At 44.7% G+C, this 23,883-nt stretch overlaps 1 protein-coding gene across 1 annotated transcript in view; it reads left to right on the forward strand.

Moving 5' to 3' along the window:
* Positions 1–300: 300 nt before the first annotated feature.
* LOC106607144 (galactosylgalactosylxylosylprotein 3-beta-glucuronosyltransferase 2) overlaps positions 301–23,883 on the forward strand; it is a 35,869-nt gene continuing 12,286 nt past the window's right edge. The window contains exons 1-2 of the mRNA XM_014203776.2: positions 301–1,620; positions 20,311–20,455. Coding sequence (XP_014059251.1) covers positions 1,096–1,620; positions 20,311–20,455 — 670 coding nt within the window. The 5' untranslated portion in view covers positions 301–1,095. The remainder of the gene's footprint in view (positions 1,621–20,310; positions 20,456–23,883) is intronic.

Below are 23,883 nucleotides of genomic sequence, written 5' to 3' on the forward strand. Positions count from 1 at the left end.
GGGAAAAACCTCCTGAATATCCAAATAGCTGGTGACAAGTGCCCACAACCATGTAAGGATGATCAGCATCAAACTGAAAGCCTATTTCCTGCAACTAATATAAAACACACTTGTTCACATAAGTAATTAGTGTTTATTTCAAGATTATTTACGATAGTGGGTTGCAACGAGACCGAGTCTAAATTAATGTCATGCTGTAGGCTACTGATTTCCCTAGCTTCCAGAGAGATGTCTTTATTTCTATTCATTGAACGCTGCCAGCTCAATCGGTCTGGTGTGGACAACTCGCAGTTCAAATCAAAGTTTCCGATTATCATTTAGAACGAAAGCAAACGTTTTATCAAAAGATGGTGCTTCTCTCTCTCTCTCTCGCTCTCTCTCTCTCTCCCTCTCTCTCTGTCTGTCTGTAGGGTGAGTTTATCTCCATCCTCAGCGGACACTGACGTGCTTCTCTAGCAGCATAACAAAGTCTCCCTTTCTCACTCCCCTCCTCCTCTCTTTCTCTCCCTGTCCATTCCAATCTTTCCCGTCCCCTCTCATCGCTGTCTCTCCTCTCTCTGCACTGACGCTCCCGCACCTGCTTCTCCCCACTGCCCATCAGACACCGACTTAAGCCGCATTCAGCCCGGGAATGATGTCCCTTTCTCCCAGACACTACGGGAGTAGCGGCCGGTGGATATCTGCGAAAAGCTATTTCTGGTTTATCGAAAAGGTTGTGGGCTGAACGCATGTGAAGATTGCGTTTGGGATTAAATGTTTTTTTGTTGTTGAGGGGTTCGTTTTGTCGCTCTCTCGTTCGAGGGATATGAGGCACTTCTCCACTTTCATCTGGGAGGAGACTCATCAGCAAACAGTCCCTACGGGACGCGGACGTGACTATGTGTTCATAACCCTAAACGGGATGAATTTTGATATTTATTAGTTTATTGGAGATAAACAAAGTCCTCATTTCTAAAAATGGGTCTTACGTGGTCACTTAAAATCGCTTTGGAGAGTGCAAATTGTTGTTGCACGATCGTGGTGGGATGCTTGGATGTGATGGAGTGAGTGAAATAGAGTGAGTGCACGGCTCGTTTATCACCTAACTTCGGCAAAATGAAATCGCTCTTCTACAGCCGCTTCTTCATTCTCCTGCCCTGGGTCCTCATCGTCATCATCATGATCGATATTGACACCAAGAGGACACCCGTCCGAAGTCCAGTCCTGGGCCGCGCTGGGGGCGCACAGCAGCATGACAAAACCAGACTTCCTCGGGCCAATCGTTCCGCTCTCCAAGTAATCTACGCCATCACCCCGACCTACAACCGGCCAGTCCAGAAAGCTGAACTTACCCGGCTCGCTAACACCTTCTGCCAGGTTCCTCGCTTCCACTGGATCGTAGTGGAGGACTCGAGCGTGCGCACAGAGCTGGTGGCTCGCTTTCTCTCCCGCTCCGGGATGCCATACACACACTTGAACATCTTTACACCCCGCCGATTCAAACGGACCGGGATGCCTCGTGCTACTGAGCAGAGGAACACGGCTCTGTCGTGGCTACGGTCGCATCGCTCGCGGAAGGACGTGGGGGTGGTATTCTTCGCAGATGATGACAACACATACAGTCTGGAACTGTTTGAAGAGGTAATAAAGCACATTAATGACGGATAGGCTACATGGCATGTGATGTCATTCACACACACACAACAAAACTTATCAGTTTTCTAGTACAAGAGTTTTCAGATAGCCTATCTGTGCAATCAGACAACGTATTGAAATAAGCGCGGGATATCTTCAAGGGTCATCTAAGGTCCTTGAGGGCCACTGTGTCCAGGCACTGATTCTGGATAGAACAAAAACCTGCACATACATTTTACATTTGAGTAATTTTAACTCAAACCCAGAGTTAATTTGCCTAAAACTTGTTTCGAGCAAGTTGGATCTGTGATCTTCTAAATAATTTTCTATTCAAATAACCTCATCGACAGCAGGGGCTCATCTCTCATTGATTTAAAAATGTGGTTGTGCATCAGCAGTTTTTCGCTTGTTATGTTAGTCACTGACAGTCACTCAATTAGCCCATGTCAGCTAAAACGTTTTAGATTGGTAAATTAGCCTAGCGGCCTGCTATCTAAACTTGTCTTAGTTATGGTCGAATAACCGACTGGGGGGCGCCATTGATCATAGATATCACATTAAAAACTGCAAACATTTGTGTCCACCCTATGGCAAAATGTGTACAATTATAGGAAATTAGCTGTAAAAATGCAATTTTTTTCTCTCCACCCCACGAAAAAAGATTATAGAAATGCATGAAATTAGTTATACAATTGCAAAAACTTCTCTCCGCCCCATGGCAAAATGTGTAGAATTTCAGGAAATTTACTCTAAAACTGCAACATTTTCCCTACGCCCCATGACATAATGTGTAGAATTGCAGGAAATTAGCTGTAAAACTGCAAATTTTTCTCTCCACCCCATGGAAAATGTTCACTGCACCCCACTGATTAACATTTTTTGTTGTTGAATGAAATGAATTAGAAAATTGCTAAATCTTCTCTCCGCACCATAGAAAATGTGTAGTATTACAGCAAACTTGCTTTAAAATTGCAACATTTTCCCTACGCCCCATGACATAATGTGTAGAATTGCAGGAAATTAGCTGTAAAACTGCTAATTTTTCTCTCCGCCCCATGGAAAATGTTCTAGAAATGCATGAAATTAGTTATACCATTGCTAAATATTCTCTCCACCCTATGGAAGATGTGTAGTATTACAGAAAACTTGCTTTAAACTGCAACAATTTCTCTACATCCCATGGCAAAATATGTAGAATTGCAGGAAATGTACTTTAAAACATCAATGTTTTCTCTTCACTGTCAAGAGGGTGGCCTTAGGTTTTTAACCTAAATGCCATCAGACCTCAGTATAAGACCCAGATGCTGACAGTTCGAAGTAACAAATGTTTATTACATAAACAGGGGGCAGGCAAACGACAGGGAAGGCAGATGTCAGTAATCCAGAGCAAAGTCCGAAAGGTAAAGAACGGCAGGCAGGCAGACTCAGGGTCAGGGCAGGCAGAATGGTCAAAACCGGGAAAACTAGAAAACAGGGACTAGAGAGAAAAACAGGAGTACGGGAAAAACACTGGTAGGCTTGACGAGACAAGAAGAACTGGCAACAGACAAACAGAAACACAGCTATAAATGCACAGGGGATAATGGGGAAAATGGGCGACACCTGGAGGGGGGTGGAGACAAGCATACGACAGGTGAAACAGATCAGGGTGTGACAAATGACCTGTAATTTAAGATTTGAAACTGCTAAATTGTCGCTATGCCCCATAGGAAAATGTGTAGAATTGCAGGAAATTACCTTGAAAACTAGACAGAAATTATTGGATTTGAAGAGGGGGCCCAAGACCTGGTTAGTCAAATCAAATCAAATTTTATTGGTCACATTCACATGGTTAGCAGATGTTATTGTGAGTGTAGTGAAATGCTTATGCTTTTAGTTCCGACAGTGCAGCAATATCTAACAAGTAATCTAACAATTCCACAACAACTACCTAATACAAAAAAATCGAAGTAAAGGAATGGAATAAAAATAAATACATATAAGTATATGGATGAGTAATGACTAAGCGGCATATGCAAGATGCAATAGATGGTATAAAATACGTTATATGCATATGAGATGAGTAATGCAGGATATGTAAATATTATTAAAGTGGCATTATTAAAGTGACTAGTGATCCATTTATTAAAGTGGCCAATGATTTCATGTCTGTATGTAGGCAGCAGCCTCTCTGTGTTAGTGATGGCTGTTTAACAGTCTGAGGGCCTTGAGATAGAAGCTATTTTTCAGTCTCTCGGTCCCAGCTTTGATGCACCTGTACTAACCTCACCTGCTGGATGGTAGCGGGGTGAACAGGTAGTGGCACGGCTGCTTGTTGTCCTTGATTATCTTTTTGACCTTCCTGTGACATCAGGTGTTGTAGGTGTCCTGAAGGGCAAGTAGTTTGCCCCGTTGATGCAGTGTGCAGATCACACCACCCCTGGAGAGCCCTGAGGTTATGGGCGGTGCAGGTGCCATACTAGGTGGTGATGCAGTCAGACAGGATGCTCTCAATTGTGCATCTGTAAAAGTTTGTGAGGGTTTTAGGTGATAAGCCACATTTCTTCAGCCTCCTGAGGGTGAAGAGGCACTGTTGCGCATTCCTCACAACACTGTCTGTGTGGGTGAACCATTTCAGTTTGTCCGTGATGTGTACGCAGAGGAACTTAAAACTTTCCACCTTCTCCACTGCTGTTCCATCGATGCTCCCTCTGCTGTTTCCTGAAGTCCACGATAATCTCTTTTATTTTGTTGATGTTAAGTGAGAGGTTGTTTTCCTAACAGCACATTCCGATTGCCCTCACCTCCTCCCTATTATCTGTCTAGTTTGTTTTGGTAATCAAGCCTACTACTGTTGTGCCATCTGCAATTTTGATGATTGAGTTGGAGGCGTGCATGGCCACGCAGTCATGGGTGAACAGGGAGTACAGGAGGTGGCTGAGCACACACCCTTGTGGGGCCCCAGTGTTGAGGATTAGCGAAGTGGAGATGTTGTTTCCTACCTTCACCACCTGTGGGCGGCCTGTCAGGAAGTCCAGGACCAAATTGCACAGGGCGGGATTTAAACCCAGGGCCTCAAGCTTAATGATGAGCTTGGAGGGTACTATGGTGTTAAATGCTGAGCTGTAGTCAATGAACAGCATTCTTACATACAGTTGAAGTCGGAAGTTTACATACACTTAGGTTGGAGTCATTAAAACTCGTTTTTCAACCACTCCACAAATTTCTTGTTAACAAACTATAGTTTTGGCAAGTCGGTTAGGACAACCTACTTTGTGCATGACACAAGTCATTTTCCAACAATTGTTTATAGACAGATAATTTCACTTATAATTCACTATATTACAATTCCAGTGAGTTAGAAATGTACATACACTAAGTTGACTGTGCCTTTAAACAGCTTGGAAAATTACAGAAAATGATGTCATGGCTTTAGAAGCTTCTGATAGGCTAATTGACATCATGTCAATTGGAGGTGTACCTCTGGATGTATTTCAAGGCCTACCTTCAAACCCAGTGCCTCTTTGCTTGACGTCATGGGAAAATCAATAGAAATCAGTCAAGACCTCAAAAGAAAAATTGTAGACCTCCACAAGTCTGGTTCATCCTTGGGAGCAATTTCCAAATGCCTGAAGGTACCACATTCATCTGTACAAACAATAGTACGCAAGTATAAACATCATGGGACCACGCAGCCGTCACACCACTCAGGAAGGAGACACTTTCTGTCTCCTAGAGATGAACGTACTTTGATGCAAAAAGTGCAAATCAATCCCAGAACAACAGCAAAGGACCTTGTGAAGATGCTGGAGGAAACAGGTACAAAAGTATCTATATCCACAGTAATAGAAGTCCTATATCGACATAACCTGAAAGGCTGCTCAGCAAGGAAGAAGCCACTGCTCCAAAACCGCCATAAAAAAAAACTGACTACGGTTTGCAACTGCACATGGGGCCAAAGATTGTACTTTTGGAGAAATGTCCTCTTGTCTGATGAAACAAAAATATAACTGTTTGGCCATAATGACAATAATTATGTTCTGAGGAAAAAGGGGGAAGCTTGCAAGCTGAAGAACACCATCCCAGCCGTGAAGCACGGGGGTGGCAGCATCATGTTGTGGGGGTGCTTTGCTGCAGGAGGGACTGGTGCACTTCACAAAATAGATGGCATCATGAGGCAGGAAAATGATGTGGATATATTGAAGCAACATCTCAAGAGATCAGTCAGGAAGTTAAAGCTTGGTCGCAAATGGGTCTTCCAAATGGACAATGACCCCAAGCATACTTCCAAAGTTGTGGCAAAATGGCTTAAGAACATCAAAGTCAAGGTACTGGAGTGGCCATTCCAACGCCCTGACCTCAATCCAATAGAACATTTGAAAGCGTGTGCGAGCAAGGAGGCCTACAAACCTGACTCAGTTACACCAGCGCTGTCAGAAGGAATGGGCCAAAATTCAACCAACTTATTGTGGGTATCTTGTGGAAAGCTACCCGAAATGTTTGACTCAAGTTAAACAATTTAAAGGCAATGCTAACAAATACTAATTAAGTGTATGTAACCTTCTGACTCACTGGGAATGTGATGAAATAAATAAAAACTGAAATAAGTCATTCTTTCCACTATTATTCTCACATTTCACATAAAATAAAGTGGTGATCCTAACTGACATTTCTAACTCACAAGGAATTTGTACTAGGATTAAATGTCAGGGATTGAGAAAAACTGATATATTTGGCTAAGGTGTATGTAAACTTCCGACTTCAACTGTAGGTATTCCTCTTGTCCAGGTGGGATAGGGAAGTCTGCTGTGTGATGGCGAATGCATCGTCTGTGGACCTATTGGGGCATATGCAAACTGAAGTGGGTCTAGGGTGACAGGCAAGGTGGAGGTGATATGATCCTTGACTAGTCTGTCAAAGCACTTCATAATGATAGAAGTGAGTGCTACAGGGAGATAGTCATTTAGTTCAGTTACTTTTGCCTTCTTGGGTACAGGAATAATGGTGGCAATCTTGAAGCATGTGGGGACAGCAGATTGGGATAGGGAGCGATTGAATATGTCCGTAATCACACCAGCCAGCTGGTCTGCGCATGCTCTGAGGATGCGGCTAGGGATTGCGAGGGTTAACACACTTAAATGTCTTACTCACGTCAGCAACGGAAAAGGAGAGCTTACAGTCCTTGGTAGCAGGCCGTGTCGTTAGCACTGTATTATCCTCAAAGCGGACAAGGAAGGCGTTTAGTTTGTTTGGATGTATGACGTCGGTGTCCGTGACGTGACTGGTTTTCTTTTTGTAGTCCATGATTGTCTGTAGTCCCTGCCATATATGTCCCTTGTCTGAGCCGTTAAATTGCGACTCCACTTTGTCTCTATACTGACATTTCGCTTGTTAGATTGCCTTGCGGAGGGAATAACTACACTGTTTGTATTCAGCCATATTCCCAGTCAACCTTCTATGGTTAAATTCGGTGGTTTGCACTTTCAGCTTAGCGCGAATGCCGCCATCTATCCACGGTTTCTGGTTAGGGTAGTTTTTAATAGTCACAGTGGGTAGAACATCTCCTAGGCACTAAAAACTCACTCACCGAATCAACATTTAAATCAATATTATTCTCTGAGGCTATCCGGAACATGTCCTAGTCCGCGTGAACAAAACAATTTTGAAGCGTGGATTCCGACTGGTCAGACCAGCGTTGAATAGTCCTTGTCACGGGTACATCCTGTTTGAGTTTCTGCCTATAGGAAGGGAGGAGCAAATTGGAGTGGTGGTCAGATATGCCGAAGGGAGGGCGGGGGAGGGCCTTGTATGCATCGCGGAAGTTAGAGTAGCAGTGATCCAGAGTTTTGCCAGCACGTGTACTACAATCAGTCAATATGCTGATAGAATTTAGGTGGTCTTGTTCTCAAATTTGCTTTGTTAAAATCCCCAGCTACAATAAAGGCTGCCTCAGGATATATGGTTTTCAGTTTGCATAAAGTCCAGTGAAGTTCCTTGAGGGCCGTCGTGGTATCGGCTTGAGGAGGGATATACATGGCTGTGACAATAACCAATTAGAATTATCTTGGGAGATAATACGGTTGGCATTTGATTGTAAGGAATTTTTGGTCAGGTGAACAAAAGGACTTGAGTTCCTGTATGTTGTTACAATTACACCATGAGTCGTTAATCATGAAACATACACCCCCACCCTTCTTCTTCACAGAGATATGTTTATTTCTGTCGGTGCGACGCACAAGAATCCCGGTGGCTGTACCGACTGCGACAGCATATCCCGAGAGAGCCATGTTTCCGTGAAACAGAGTATGTTACAATCCCTGATGTCTCTCTGGAAAGTAACCCTTGCCCTAATTTCGTCTACCTTGTTATCTAGAGACTGGACATTAGTGAGTAATATACTCGGAAGTGGTGGGTGGTGTGCGAGCCTCTGAAGTCTGACCAGAAGGCCGCTCCGTCTACCTCTTCTGCAGCGACGTTGTTTTGGGTCAGCCTCTGGAATCAGTTCAGATGCCCTGGCTGTTTTGGACAAAGGAACCGCTTCGGAAAAGTCGTATTCCTGGTCGCAATGCTGTAAAGTTGATGTCACTCTGATATCCAATAGTTCTTCCCGGCTGTATGTAATAACACTTAAGATTTTCTGGGCTAACAATGTAAGAAATAATACATAAAAAACGAAATACTGCAAAGATTCCTAAGGACTAGAAGTGAGGCGGCCCTCTCTGTTGGCACCATCTAGTCCGGTCATGTCCTGCAGCAGTCATAGTAAAACTCCTTGTATGCTATTTTTATCGAACTCTAAAAGTCGGAGCTGTGTTATGATTTTGAAGGGGTCCCTGATGAAAGTGCTATCAAAAAAGGGGTCCCCGTGCCCCAACAAGTTTGGGAAAGTCTGTCTTAAGTTACGATTTGGGGAGATAAAGAGCCTTAATCTGTGCTTAATGGCAATGTCTAGCCACAGCTCCAAAGATAGGCCTGTGTAAATATCAGTTATATGATTGGCTGATAGTCAGCCTGCTCTCCCCACCTCATCCAGGACATTACAGAACTCCTCTCCATGGTAATAGTCTGTCATAGTTTGGTAATGACCTGTCATATAGTGATAATAACCTGACACATAGTGGTAATAACCTGTCAAACATGTTATGCTGTTGATTTTAGCATTGCACAAATAGTGCTGCTGTCAAACATAGGCACATTTTTTCATTTAGCAGTTTTGTGTCCAAAATAAATAATATAGAGATAGACCACATTAGAACTGAATTTGTAGTCAATGAGCAAAAACATTATGAATAGCCTATAAATGCATTCTTAATAACATCCTATTCAATTCTCTCACAATACCACCACTATTCAATTACTACTAAGTGAGTGAGTGACGTCACTATAGGCTTACTGATTTTAGAAGAGGTATTTTATCATCCTCGACGCGATGAAACAACACCTGAAAGAGATTCTGTTATTACTCTCTTATGTATTATGTCTGAGTTGAAGAGGAAACCATCCAGAAACAATTTGCATAAAGACAGATTATTGTTGTTTTCTCTGTTCTGAAGCATTAACAAGTCACGGCTCGGTGCAATTCATTATGTGCGCAAGACATTCCGCCAGCTTTGCTGCCTCGAAATGGGGTGTCAGCAAACAGAGTCGTCCACATCATAGCCTAGCCTACCTCTCTCCTCTCCCCACTCACAGACAGGCCAGACGGCTACTTTCGGTGAGATTGCATTTTGCCCTCGGGCTGTAGGGAGTCGTGAGCTAGCTGTAGCGGTAGAACTGCAGCATCGTAGTCAATACTGAATGGCTCCCAAGTGTTTAGTTAAACATAGTCTGTCAGTCAGAAATATGTATTTGTCTGACTTGAAAATTACTGCAACCAGACAGCTTGTCAAATAAACCTGTTCACTTAAAGGCTTACCAATGGCTGAAAAGAAGAGGACACAATTTGATCTCTCCTGCCTCAACATGGGTATAAACGACTTGCGAAATGAGAAGAATATTAATTGGTGTGAAGATAGGCATACATACGTGACAATAATTGGACTTGAAATACACTGACACATCGTCAGGACAAATTAAATCAAGGGCCATAGTTTCGGAGTGTACAGTAGGCCCATAGAGAGGGCACAAAGGAACCGCAAGAAAGAACAGAAGAGCAAAATCCAATTCCATCAAACCGATGTGAGCAATTATCATAATTACATACTGGATAGTTTTCTTCTCTCTGGGAGCTAAAGCAGAAAGGAGAGAATCTCACAGAGAGAAATTGTCTGTGGCTGAGTGGATAGAGGGGAGAAGGGAGAAAGAGAAGGGTATTGTACTGAAGAAGATAGAGGGGTGAGAAAGGTGGAGGTGAGAGGGTTGATGAATGCAGAACTTCCTCCAGGGGAAGGCCTGCCAGCTCAATGACCTCTCCATTACGGTTGACAACTCCACAGTGTCGCCCTCACAGAGTGCAAAGAACCTTGGCGTGACCCTGGACAACACCCTGTCGTTCTCTGCAAACATCAAAGCAGTGGCCCGCTCCTACAGGTTCATACTCTACAACATCAGTAGAGTACGACCCTACCTCACACAGGAAGCGGTGCAGGTCCTAATCCAGGCACTTGTCATCTCCTGTCTGGACTACTGCAACTCACTGTTGGCTGGGCTCCCCACTTGTGCCATCAAATCCCTGCAACTTATCCAGAACGCAGCAGCCCGCCTGGTTTTCAACCTTCCAAGTTCTCTCGTCACCCCGCTCTTCCGCACACTCCACTGGCTTCCAGTCGAAGCTCGCATCCACTACAAGACCACGGAACAGTAAGAGGAACTGCCCCACCCCACCTTCAGGCTTTGCTCAAACCCTACACCCCAACCCGAGCACTCCGTTCTGCGACCTCAGTTCTCTTGGCCTTCCCACCCCTGGACTGGGCAGCTCCCGCTCAGCCCAGTCCAAGCTCTTCTCTGTCCGGGTACCACAATGGTGGAACCAGCTTCCCCTTGAAGCTAGTACAGTAAAGTCCATGCTCATCTACCGAAGACATCTGAAACCCTATCTCTTCAAACAGTATCTTAAATAATCCTCCTCCTCACCTTGACCCCCCCCCCCCCAAACAAAAACACTTAACCAGCACTTGCACTTGAACGCCACCCCCCCACACCAACCCCGTTCTAGCTCTGACTCTACTGGTAGCTACGTTATTGAAGAAAAATCTACGTTCTATGCCTTTGATGTATGGTTGTCCCTCCTAGCTATCTAAATCGTGCTGCTAAATGTATAAAATGCAAAATGTAGCACTCACATCTGTAGCCATGAAATGCTTTAAACGGCTGGTCATGACTCACATCAACACCATCATCCCAGACACCCTGGACCCACTCAAATTTGCATACCGCCCCAACAGATCCACAGATGACGCAATCTTTATTGTTCTCCACACTGTCCTCTCCCACCTGGACAAGAGGAACACATCATGGCGTACACATCACGGACAAACTGAAATGGTCCACCCACACAGACGGTGTGGTGAAGAAGGCCCAACAGAAATGTGGCTTATCACTGAAAACCCTCACAAACTTTTACAGATGCACAATTGAGAACATCCTGTTGGGCTGTTTCACCGCCTGGTATGGCAGCTGCACCGCCCACAACCGTAAGGCTCTCCAGAGGGTGGTGCAGTCTACATAATGCATCACCGGGGGCAAACTACCTGCCCTCCAGGACACCTACAGCACCCAATGTCACAGGAAGGCTAAAAAGATAATCAAGGGCAACAACCACGCGAGCCACTGCCTGTTCACCCCGCTATCATCCAGAAGGCGAGGTCAGTACAGGTGCATCAAAGCTGTGACCGAGAGACTGAACAACCGCTACTATCTCAAGGCCATCAGACTGTTAAACTGTCATCACTAACACAGAGAGGCTGCTGCTTACATACAGACTTGAAATCATTGGCCACTTGAATAAATGAATCACTAGTCACTTTAATAATGCCACTTTAATAATGTTTACATATCTTGCATCCCTCATCTCATATGTATATATGTATTTTATACCATCTATTGCATCTTGCCTATGCTGCTCTGTCATTGCTCATCCATATATTTATATGTATATATTCTTATTCCATTCATTTTCTTAGATGTGTGTGTATTAGGTAGTTGTTGTGGAATTGCTAGATTACACGTTAGATATTCCTGAACTGTCTGAACTAGAAGCACAAGCATTTCGCTACACTCGCAATAACATCTGCTAACCATGTGTATGTGACCAATGCAATGTGATTTGATTTGACCAAGTCTGGAACCAACAGGATCCTGAATAGCTTCTATCCACAAGCCATAAGACTGCTAAATAGTTAACCAAATAGCTACCCAGACTATTTGCATGACCCTTTTGCATAACAGGATAATAAGGGTCATTATCCTGTTATTATCTATCCTGTTACCTAGTCACTTTACCCTTACTCACATGAACATATGTATATTGTATATAGCTAAGTTATAATTCCTCATTGTGTATTTAGTCCTCGTGTTATTCTTTTTTTCTATTATTTTTCCATTTGTCTCTGCATTGTTGCGAAGGGCCCGTAAGTAAACATTTCACTGTTCGTCTACACCTGTTGTTTACGAAGCATGTGACAAATAACATGTGATTAGATTTATTCCTCCATCCTGTCCTCTCCCATTTCCTTCCTTCTTTCCTTTTCCATACTCTCCCCCTCTTCTCTGTCCTCCTTCTCTCCCTTTTTTTCACATCCCTGTCATGTTCTACCCCCTGCTCCCCCCCTCCTCATCCCTGTCCTTGTCTATTCCCTCAGGAGCAGTGTGAGTCTGTCTAAATGCTGGCATTGTCTACCCTTCAACCCTGATCCCAACCCACCCCCAGCTGGTTTGAAAGGAAAGAGATAGAAACAATGCCCTTAGAACACAAACACAAACACACACACACACGCGCGCATACACACACACACACACACGCCCGCCTGCGCGCACACATGTTATTATTCACGCAGACACAGCAAACTCACCTCCATCCCCCACACAAACACATCATGCATCACTGCATCACAATTTCATAACCTCTTAATTTTCTCTCCTCTAATTTGATTCATTATTTTTTCTCCCTCTCGCTCTCTCATTGCTCCTGCTATGCATATTAATGACACATGGAGAAGGCTTGATTAAAATCCGAAAGTGCATTTGAGCACACAATGAAATGACAGCTTCTTCTCTGGGGGAGAAACACATTTATAATGGATTTGTACTGCATAATTTAAAGTCCCATTGTATATGCATACCCTTCATATATTACCTCTGTTAATATGGTGTAAACAAAGGTAGCCTAGGCATTCACTGACTAAGTTGCTACTCAATATTAGATAGATGACATGGCTGCATCTCAAATGGTAACCTGCTGTATTCCTCCATTCCCCTGGTTCTGGTCTCTACCACTCAGTCAGATGATGCCTCTGGACAGTACTTCCCTTTCAGACAGAGACCGGGAACTCAGCCACTGTGTCTCACTCCAACTTAATGGGTTCTGGTTTCCTCCATGTCCCAAATCGCTATCAAAGAGCCATTGGATGTTATGGCTCACAAAAACAATATTTTTTTAATATTCACTTTTCCACTTTTATAGCTAGAATTCTCTGCAGATGGATTCTGTCTGAAGGGTATTGACTAACTCAGGTGTTAGAGGTTGATGTTGGTTTTGACAGTCTGGGTCTATGGCTGCAGAGGCTGGAGCTTTTAGTCAATCTTTACAGTTCCCAGGTCTCCCTATGCTTTTCGCTTTGAGGCGCTGGTCCAATTGAACATTCATCCTTCTTTCCTCCCTTCCTTGAAGTAATCACTGATCTGTATGTGATTGGATAAATGAAACCACAGTTCTTTCATCCCGCTGCTCTCGTCAATGCTATTCTCTCAGATTAACATATGACTGCTACCCCCGTAGGCACTCCTGTAGATCTGAAAGTATCAGAGAGAAGCAACACTATGATAGACGTTTCCTTCTGAAAGGCTGGGAGGAATTTCCACTATATTGCTCACAACTATCCAATCATGTCAGACTTATAGGAGTGCCTTGTGGGTAGGACAAGAAGTACATTTGTAAGTCAAAATACACTGGATGCATTTTTAAGGATGCATTTTAAACACCTGAACCATCCCTTAGTCTCCATTAATTGGAGGAATTATGCATATCCAAATGGGCCACAGAAGCTGGACAAAACCTAATTAGAACCAAATGAATGTCCACTCATTTATTTTGCTGCTCCCTAGTGTCATCTATATGATTCATCCACAACAGTCGTCATCAGGCTACTCAGGTTAAAAACCATTCAAAGACCGTTACAGGTAGAAACGATGCTGTACCACGAAGCTAAAATAAGACTACACACGGGAGCAGAAAACATTGAGTGAACGGACACTCTCTCTCTTTTCGTTACCATTTTTATAGACCCGACCAGAAGCCTTTTGGAGCAAAAAACTGTAGTGGAAACAGAAAGGGGGGAAGGGTTTTAGTGTCGCGCAAGGTCAAGGGCCACAGCATTAGAAGAGAGGGCTTCAAAGATGTGTCCATCGCTCAGGGGTAAAGGGGGAGAAGAAGGAAGAAGAGAGAGAGAGAGAGAGAGAGAGAGAGAGAGAGAGAGAGAGAGCCTTCCCATCAGTCTATTGAGTGTTGAGAGTAAGAGAGGAGACATGAAAGATGTAGGCCCTGCCCTGACCGTTTGTGTGACAAATCACACAGCAACATTGTCGCTCTGTAATCCAATATTGTTTTGTATGTTTTGCCCCTTACAAGTGACTTCTTTCAGGTGGTTTGATGTTCTGTAAAGAGAATTGCACTAGAATGGGATCCGTAGTGGGGTTGGAATAAGGAATGAAATGGCACACACACACACAAGCGTACACACACAAGGGTACATATGCACACACAAGCAAGCATATACAGTGCCTTCAGAAAGTATTCACAACCCTTGAATTTTCCATATTTTATTTTGATACAGTGAAATGGAGTAAAGTGATATTTTTTGTTACTGGCCTACACACCATAACGTCAAAGTGAAATTATGTTTTTGGAAATTCTTACAAATTAATTAAAAATTAAAAGCTGAAATGTCGAGTCAATAAGTATTCAACCCCTTTGTTATGACAAGCCTAAATAAGTCCAGGAATAAACATTTGCTAACAAGTCACATAATAAGTTGCATTAACTCACTCTGTGTGCAATAATAAGGAGGATGGGAGGAGATGTGCACATCCTGTATTTCTTAGAGATGGGACTTAGAAACAACCTTACGCTTCTTTTAGAATGAATATGCAGTCATATCGTTTCACACCGTCACACGAAGCACTGGATATGTATGTGCATCAGTTAATCAATCAACAAATCAATCAACCAATCAATCACACACACATTTCCATGACATGTTTTACCTCTGTTCCATAGCTAACCCTGCTGCTTTGTCTTCAGAAAGTATTCAGACCCCCTGACATTTTCCACATATTGTTGTTACAGCCTGAATTTAAAATTGATTACATTTAGATTTTGTGTCACTGGTCTACACACAATACCCCATGATGTCAAAGTGGAATTATGTTTTTATAAATGTTTACAAATTAATACATTAAAAGCTTAAATGTATTGTGTCAATAAGTATTCAACCCCTTTGTTATGTCAAGCCTAAATAACTTAAAGAGTAAAAATGTCCTTAACAAGTGTCATGGCCATGACACAAGTCAGATAATAAGTTGCATTGACTAACTCTGTGTGCAATAATGGTGTTTAACATTAGTTTTGAATAACTACCTCATCTCCGTACCCAACACCTACAATTATTTGTAAGGTCCTTCAGTCGAGCAGGGAATTTCAAACACAGATTCAACCACAAAGACCAGGGAGGTTTTCCAAGGGCTTGCAAAGAAGGTCATCTATTGGTAGTTGGATAAAAAAAGCAGATATTCAATATCTCTTTCTGCATGGTGAACTTATTTACACTTTTGATGGTGTATCTATACACCCAGTCACTACAAAGACACAGGTGTCCTTCCTAACTCAGTTGCCGGAGAGGAAGGAAACCGCTCAGGGATTTTACCATGAGGCCAATATTTAAGAAAAATACATATATATATATTTGGGGTTTGTTTCAATTCTCCCCAATTACGGGATATCCAATTGGTAGTTACAGTCTTGTCCCATCGCTGCAACTCTGGTACGCACTCGGGAGAGGCGAAGGTCGAGAGCTGTGCATCCTCCGAAACACAACCCTGCCAAGCCGCACTGCTTTTTGACACAATGCTCGCTTAACCTGGAAGCCAGACGCACAAATGTGTCGGAGGAAATACCGTATACCTGGTGAACGTGTCATCGTACATTGCCACATGAGTCGCTAGAGCGCAATGGGACAAGGATAACCCGGACGACGCTGGGCCAATTTTGTGCCGCCTCATGGGTCTCCTTGTCGCGGCCGGCTGTGATAGAGCCTGGGATCAAACCAGGATCTGTAGTGACGCAGCTTGCACTGTGATGCAGTGCCTTAGACTGCAGTGCCTTAGGCCCTTCCATGAGGCCAATGTTGTAAAACAGTTACAGAGTTTATTGCCTGTGAAAGGAGAAAACTTAGGATGGATCAACAACATTGTAATTACTCCACAATGCTAACCGAATTGTCAGAGTGAAAAGAAGGAAGCCTGTAAAGAAAAAAAAATATTCCTAAACATGCCTACTGTTTGAAACAAGGTACTAAAGTAAAACTGCAAAAAATGTGATAAAGCAGTTAACCTTTTCCTGAATACAAAGTGTTATGTTTGGGGCAAACCCAATACAGCACATTAGTGAGTACCACTCTCCATATTTTCAAGCATAGTGATGGCTGCATCATGTTATGGGTATGATCGTAATCCTTAAAAAAAATAAACAGAATGGAGCTATGCAAAGGCAAAATCTTGGAGATGAATTCACCTTTCAAAAGGACGATAACCTTAAACACATGGCCAAATCTACTCTGGAATTTCTTACCAAGAAGAGTGAATGTTCCTGAGTGGCCGAGTTACATTTTTGATTTACTGGAAAATCTATGGCAAGACCTGAAAGTGTGTTTTGTTTGACAATGTCACGTCCTGGCCAGTATAAAGGTTAATTAGTATTGTAGTTTGGTCAGGACGTGGCAGAGGGTATTCGTTTTATGTGGTTCGGGGTGGTGTGTTTGTTGAAGGGGCATTTGATTTAGTATTCCGGGTTTTTTTGGCACTGTTTGGTTTCCATGTATTCTATGTTTAGTCTAGTATGTCTGGTTCTATGTTTGGTTAATTGGGGTTGGGACTCTCAGTTGAAGGCAGGTGTTGTCTATCTGCCTTTGATTGAGAGTCCCATATATTAGGTTGTGTTTGTGATTTGTGGGTGATTGTTCTGTGTTGAGCCTTATGCTTTGCCAGACTGTTTGTTGTTGTTCGTTCGTTCTAGTGGTTTGTTATTTTGGTTTTCATTTTGAAATAAATAAACGTCAAGATGAGCCTGCACTTACCTGCTGCGTTTTGGTCCTCCTTCACCGACGACAACTGTGACAGAATCACCCACCAACTATGGACCAAGCAGCAGAAGAAGGAGCAGAGGGACTTCGAGTTGGACTGGCGGGAGAAGTGGACCTGGGAGGAAGTTCTGGACGGGGCCGGACCTTGGCACCAGGCTGGGGATTATCGCCGCCCGCAGTGGGAAATTGAGGCAGCCAAGGCAGAGAGGCGGAGGTACGAGGCCATGGACGCGCTGAGGGTGAAGCACGAGAGGCACCCCCAATAATTTTTTTTGGGGGGGCACACGGGTAGTTTGGCTAGGCATAGGAAGAGCCGGAAGCCAGCTACCCGTGGTTATATGGAGGAGCGTATGGGTTGGAGAGCGCCATGTTTCGCTGAGGAGCGCACTATCTCACCCATACGCACGCACAGTCCGGTGAGCGTTGTTCCAGCCCCTCGCAGGTGCCGTGCTAGAGCGGGCATCCAGCCTGGTAGGAGGATGCCTGCGCAGCGCATCTGGTCGCCGGTACGCCTCCGAGGACCAGGCTACCCAACTCCCGCTCTACGCACGGCTACCATCAGGCCCCTGCACAGCCCAGTCTGCCCTGTACCAGCACCCCGCTCGTACAGGGCTACTATTTCCATCCAGCCAAGACGGGTTGTGCAGGAGGTAAGATCAAGACCGACTGTGCGCCTCCATAGCCCTTGGTTTCCAGCTCCTGTCTCTCGTGCGGACCCGGAAGTGCGTCAACCCAGTCCGACTCGTCCTGTTCCCGCTCCCCGCACTAGCCTTCAAGTGCGGAAACCCAGCCACGCCAGTCAACAGTCGTCGGAGCTGCCCGCCAGTCAACAGTCGTCGGAGCTGCCCGCCAGTCAACAGTCGTCGGAGCTGCCCGCCAGTCAACAGTCGTCGGAGCTGCCCGCCAGTCAACAGTCGTCGGAGCTGCCCGCCAGTCAACAGTCGCCGGAGCGGCCAGACTGCGCTGAACTGCCGGAGCGGCCAGACTGCGCTGAACTGCCGGAGCGGCCAGACTGCGCTGAACTGCCGGAGCGGCCAGACTGCCCTGAACTGCCCCAAGTTGCCAGACTGCCCTGAACTGCCCCGAGTTGCCAGACTGCCCAGACTGTCCCGAACTGCCAGACTGCCCAGACTGTCCCGAACTGCCAGACTGGCCCGACTGCCCCCCGGCGATGCCAGAGTGGCCCGACAGCCTGGAACGGCCGGAACCAGAGCCACCTCCAGATATAGGTGGGTTGGGGAGGGGGGGTGTAGCACAGTGCCGTCGTTGACGGCAGCCACCCTCCCTTCCCTCCCTTCAGTAGAGAGGAATTTTGGTTTTGTTGTTTGGGGTTGTTTTTTTTGTTTTTTTGTTTTTTAAGGTGCTTCCGGGGTTAGCACCTTTAAGGGGGGGGGTACTGTCACGTCCTGGCCAGTATAAAGGTTAATTAGTATTGTAGTTTGGTCAGGACGTGGCAGAGGGTATTCGTTTTATGTGGTTCGGGGTGGTGTTTTTGTTGAAGGGGCATTTGATTTAGTATTCCGGGTTTTTTTGGCACTGTTTGGTTTCCATGTATTCTATGTTTAGTCTAGTATGTCTGGTTCTATGTTTGGTTAATTGGGGTTGGGACTCTCAGTTGAAGGCAGGTGTTGTCTATCTGCCTTTGATTGAGAGTCCCATATATTAGGGTGTGTTTGTGTTTGTGATTTGTGGGTGATTGTTCTGTGTTGAGCCTTATGCTTTGCCAGACTGGTTGTTGTTGTTGTTGTTGTTGTTGTTGTTGTTGTTGTTGTTGTTGTTGTTGTTGTTGTTGTTGTTGTTCGTTCGTTCTAGTGGTTTGTTATTTTGGTATTCATTTTGAAAATAAATAAACGTCAAGATGAGCCTGCACTTACCTGCTGCGTTTTGGTCCTCCTTCACCGACGACAAGCGTGACAGACAAGTAATTATTTTTTCTCAAAAAGAGAAGGGGCAAAATTATTGGCACCCCTGTTTTCAATACCTCACCTTGGAAGATAACGGCACTGAGACTAGAATCTTTTATTTGATTTGAGAACACAAAATCAACATTTTGCAACGGTCATTTCAGTCTCTGGACTTGAACCCCATTAAAAACCTGTGGTTTGAATTGAAAAGGACAGTCTAGAAGCGCAGACGAAAGACATCAAGGATCTGGAAAGATTTTTTTATGGAGGAATGATCTAAGATCCCTCCCAATGTTCTCCAATCTCAAAAAACATTTTAGAAAAAAGTCTCTGTGCCGTTATCCTGGCAAGGTGAGGTATTGAAAGGTATTGAAAACAGGGGTTCCAATACTTTTGACCCCTATCTTTTTGAGCAAAAAAAATAATTACTTGTTTTTGAGAATTCAATATAGCTCAGTATATATATGTATTATTTGTTTTATAGTCTTTTTTGCTCATCTTTATCAAGGATGCCAATTATTTGGACTTGGTTGTAGTAACTGTACACACACACACACACACACTCCAAGGCTACACACTTCCCCACACAGAGTCTGGATCTACACTGCTCCCGTCTGTGTGTGAATTCATTCACAGTGAAAATGTACCATTTAGTGTAGAATCCCGAGAAGAAAGCCGTCTAGCCAAGCTTATTTTCCTCTTTTCAGATTTCATCAGACATCTCTGCTTTTCCACGAAAGCTAATTTAAAGGGAACCATAGTGCTCTCCCAGAAGTTTGGTTGGTGTGTAAAACCCATAATTTCAGATAAGCAAAAGGGTGTGATGGGTCTGCACTCAAAAAGATGTTGCATAAAACATACTTAAATGTTTTATTTGTTGTATTTTATCACTGTATCAGGGATAGCGTACACAGACGTTTGCAGCCTTCAGTGTGTGGGTACACATTTTTCTTGAAAAATTATATTTTTCAGTGAAGATAATATCAAAAAAATTATATTTTTGGTTTTCCACAAAATAAATGTGGTTGTTGATCAACTTCATAGCTTTATCTTTTTTTAGGGGGGCAGGGAGTTCTACATATGGACACATCTCAAAAGTCTATAACAGCCTTCTTGTCTGCTATCCTCTATCTACACTGATATGAAAGAGCTGGACAAGCCTGGAGAAAATTCACACCAAGAATCCTATTGCTTTGACCTCTCCTGTGTTTTCAGATCAGTGTGTCTGTCTGTGTGGCCCATGGGGCTTCTGTGTGTTTGTGTTTGTGTGTCTAACTCTCTCTACCTCTCTGTGTCTCTAGATGCGTTCAACACGGGGTGTGTCAGTGTGGCCGGTTGGGCTGGTCAGTGGGCGGCGGTACGAGCGTCCCATAGTGGAGAAGGGCAAAGTGGTGGGCTGGTACACTGGCTGGAGGCCCGACCGTCCCTTCGCCATCGACATGGCAGGTAAAGCGCATTTACTGTAGTTAGTCATCTACGGTAGAGGAACAGACACCAGTGGTTCCCTTTCAGTTGTTCAACTTCTTACAGCACAGCTATGGGGAGTTTGCTAGCGACCTCTACTGAAGAACATTAGAATCATGCCTGACATTGCCAATGAACACCGTGACTCACATTTTTTTTTTTTAAACGTTGGAAGACTAAATGTATCAGGCTTTGCTCCAACTTAATTGTCCCACGTAAGGAGGGCGTGCTCATCCTTCTGGATGTTGAGTTTGGTAAAGTTTGGTAACTATACTAACCAAAATATAAACGTAACATGTAAAGTGTTGGTCCCATGTTTCATGAGCTGAAATGAAAATCCCAGAAATGTTCCATGCGCACAAAATGACTACTTATCTCAAATTGTGTACACAAATTTGTTTACATCCTTGTTAGTGAGCATTTCTTATTTGCCAAGATAATCCATCCACCTGTCAGGTGAGGCATATCAAGAAGCTGATTAAAAAAGCATGATCATTACACAGGTGCACCTTGTGCTGAGGACAATAAAAGGCAACTCTAAAATGTGCAGTTTTGTCACACCACATGCCACAGATGTCTCAAGTTTTGAGGGAGCATGCAATTGGCATGCTGAGTGCAGGAATGTCCAACAAAGCTGTTGCCAGATAATTTAATGTTCATTTCTCTACCATAAGCTGCCTCCAATGTTGTTTTAGAGAATTTGGCAGTATGACCAACCGGCCTCACAAACGCAGACCACCTGTAACCATGTCAGCCCAGGACCTCCACATCCGGCTTCTTCACATGCGGGATCGTCTGAGACCAGCCACCCCGACAGCTGATAAACCTGTGGGTTTGCACAACTGAAGAATTTCTGCACAAACTGTCAACTGTCATGGAAGCTCATCTGTGTGCTCGTTGTCCTCATCAGGGTCTTGACCTGACTGCAGTTTTGGCGTCGTAACCAACTTCAGTAGGCAAATACTCACCTTCTATGGCCACTGGCACCCTGGAGAAGTGTGCTCTTCACTGATGAATCCCAGTTTCAACTGTACCGGTCAGATGGCGTGTGGGCGAGCGGTTTGCTGATGTCAATGTTGTGAACAGATTGCCCCATTGTGGCGGTGGGTTATGGTATGGGCAGGTATAAGCTACAAACAACGAACACAATATATTTTATTGATGGCAATTTGAATGCCCAGAGGTACCGTGACGAGATCCTGAGGCCCATTATCGTGACATTCATCCACCGCCATCACCTCATGATTCAGTATAATAATGCACGGCCCAATGTTGCAAGGATCTGCACACAATTCCGGGAAGCTGAAAATGTCCCAGTACTTCCAAGCGTGTTCCAGTTCCCGCCAATATCCAGAAACTTTGCACAGGCATTGAAGATGAATCGGACAATATTCCGCAGGCCACAATCAACAGCCTGATCAACTCTATGCGAAGGAGATGTGTCTCGCTGCATGAGGCAAATGATGGTCACACCAGATACTGACTGGTTTTTACATTTAACATTTACATTTAAGTCATTTAGCAGACGCTCTTATCCAGAGCGACTTACAAATTGGTGCATTCACCTTATAATATCCAGTGGAACAACCACTTTACAATAGTGCATCTAAATATTTTAAGGGGGGGGGTTAGAAGGATTACTTTATCCTATCCCAGGTATTCCTTGAAGAGGTGGGGTTTCAGGTGTCTCCGGAAGGTGGTGATTGACTCCGCTGTCCTGGCGTCGTGAGGGAGCTTGTTCCACCATTGGGGTGCCAGAGCAGCGAACAGTTTTGACTGGGCTGAGCGGGAACTGTGCTTCCTCAGAGGTAGGGAGGCGAGCAGGCCAGAGGTGGATGAACGGAGTGCCCTTGTTTGGGTGTAGGGCCTGATCAGAGCCTTTTAGATCCATGCCCCTACCTATTTTTCAACGGTACGGTACTGTGACAACAGTGCCTCCGTGTTTGGCTATGGCCGACCTGGGTACATTGTCGGCCATTGCTGGAGTTCCTGTACCCATTAAAGGGCCAGGTTTCAGGCGGGCTGTACAGTACCAGGCGCTCTTTGCCCAAAAGAGCGCACCCCTCCCCTTTTAGATCCATGCCCCTACCTATTTTTCAAAGGTACTGTATCTGTGACCAACAGATGCATATCTGTATTCCCAGTCATGTGAAATCCATAGATTAGAGCCTAATTCGTTTATTTAAATTGACTGATTTCCTTATACGGACTGTAACTCAGTAAAACAATGAAGGCTAACAAGCTGAGTTTGGGTTCAAGTCCATGGCCAAATAACATTAATAGAAACTCACATTTTATTGCCTGGTATGTCTCGGTGTGGTGCATGCTACGGCTGCCTCCGCTCGGGTCAGTAACAGTGACTTGCCCGGCGGCTGGCACTGTTCCCCTAGTCCATGGTGTGCGCAGGTTCCCTTGGCAAACGTGTGGAATTCTTATGGCTTCCTCTCACAGGTGCCCATACCTTGGCTAGGTCTGAGTAAAGGGACCCGGGGATGAATTGGGGCCTGGGCCGGATCAAATGCCTTGTCTGCCTGGGCTGAGGCATGCAGAAACTGCCCTAACTCAACCCAGTTGCTGTGCGCTCTGTCGCCAACTAAGGGCGAAGTGAGGCGACTTGAAGGGAGAGGGCAGTGGGGTCAGTGAGCACTCCCTGCCTGCCGCCTGTGCCTGCCTCAGTCAAGCACCGTTCACCTCTCTTCCCAGACTTGGTTGATTATCCAATCTTATGTGGACGGGATCAGGCTAGCTAAACAGCGCTGCATAGCATGCTAGCCAGGTTAGCTGACTTTTAAAGGCGAGCTAGTGTACTGCCACTGGCTATTCCTACCTCCCATGGTGGGATTTTTTGTGTAGCGCAATCTCTCTCTCTCGTTTAGCACACGTAGCTTTCAGTCACTTGGTTATTTTAGATGAACCGTGTTGCATTCGGAGAGATCGAGACCGAAGGAAGACACCATTCATTGTTCTTTGGCTAGTTCTTTGTTGGCAGCGGGCTTTGCAAGTGCTAGCCCACGAGGATAATGCAGATAGCTGGGTTCTGGCATAGCAAGACTAAGAAGCTGTATGGCTGACGTTGGCTAGCATACGGTACTGTGACAACAGTGCCTCCGTGTTTGGCTATGGCCGACCTGGGTACATTGTCGGCCATTGCTGGAGTTCCTGTACCCATTAAAGGGCCAGGTTTCAGGCGGGCTGTACAGTACCGGGCGCTCTTTGCTCAAAAGAGCGCACCCCTCCCCACAGGTGGCATATTACTGGATTCATTGCTGATTCCTCCCTCTAGCTCACTAGTCCCTTTGAGGTGCTTAGTGATACAGATTATGGACTCGGTAGGTGGTTTTGCAATCATGCTTTTATCCCACACACTGTCGCTGTGGTTCTTATGAACTCCAAAATGAGCTGTCTGTCTC

This window comes from Salmo salar, chromosome ssa01, assembly GCF_905237065.1.
Source record: "Salmo salar chromosome ssa01, Ssal_v3.1, whole genome shotgun sequence".
NCBI classification, from domain to species: domain Eukaryota; kingdom Metazoa; phylum Chordata; class Actinopteri; order Salmoniformes; family Salmonidae; genus Salmo; species Salmo salar.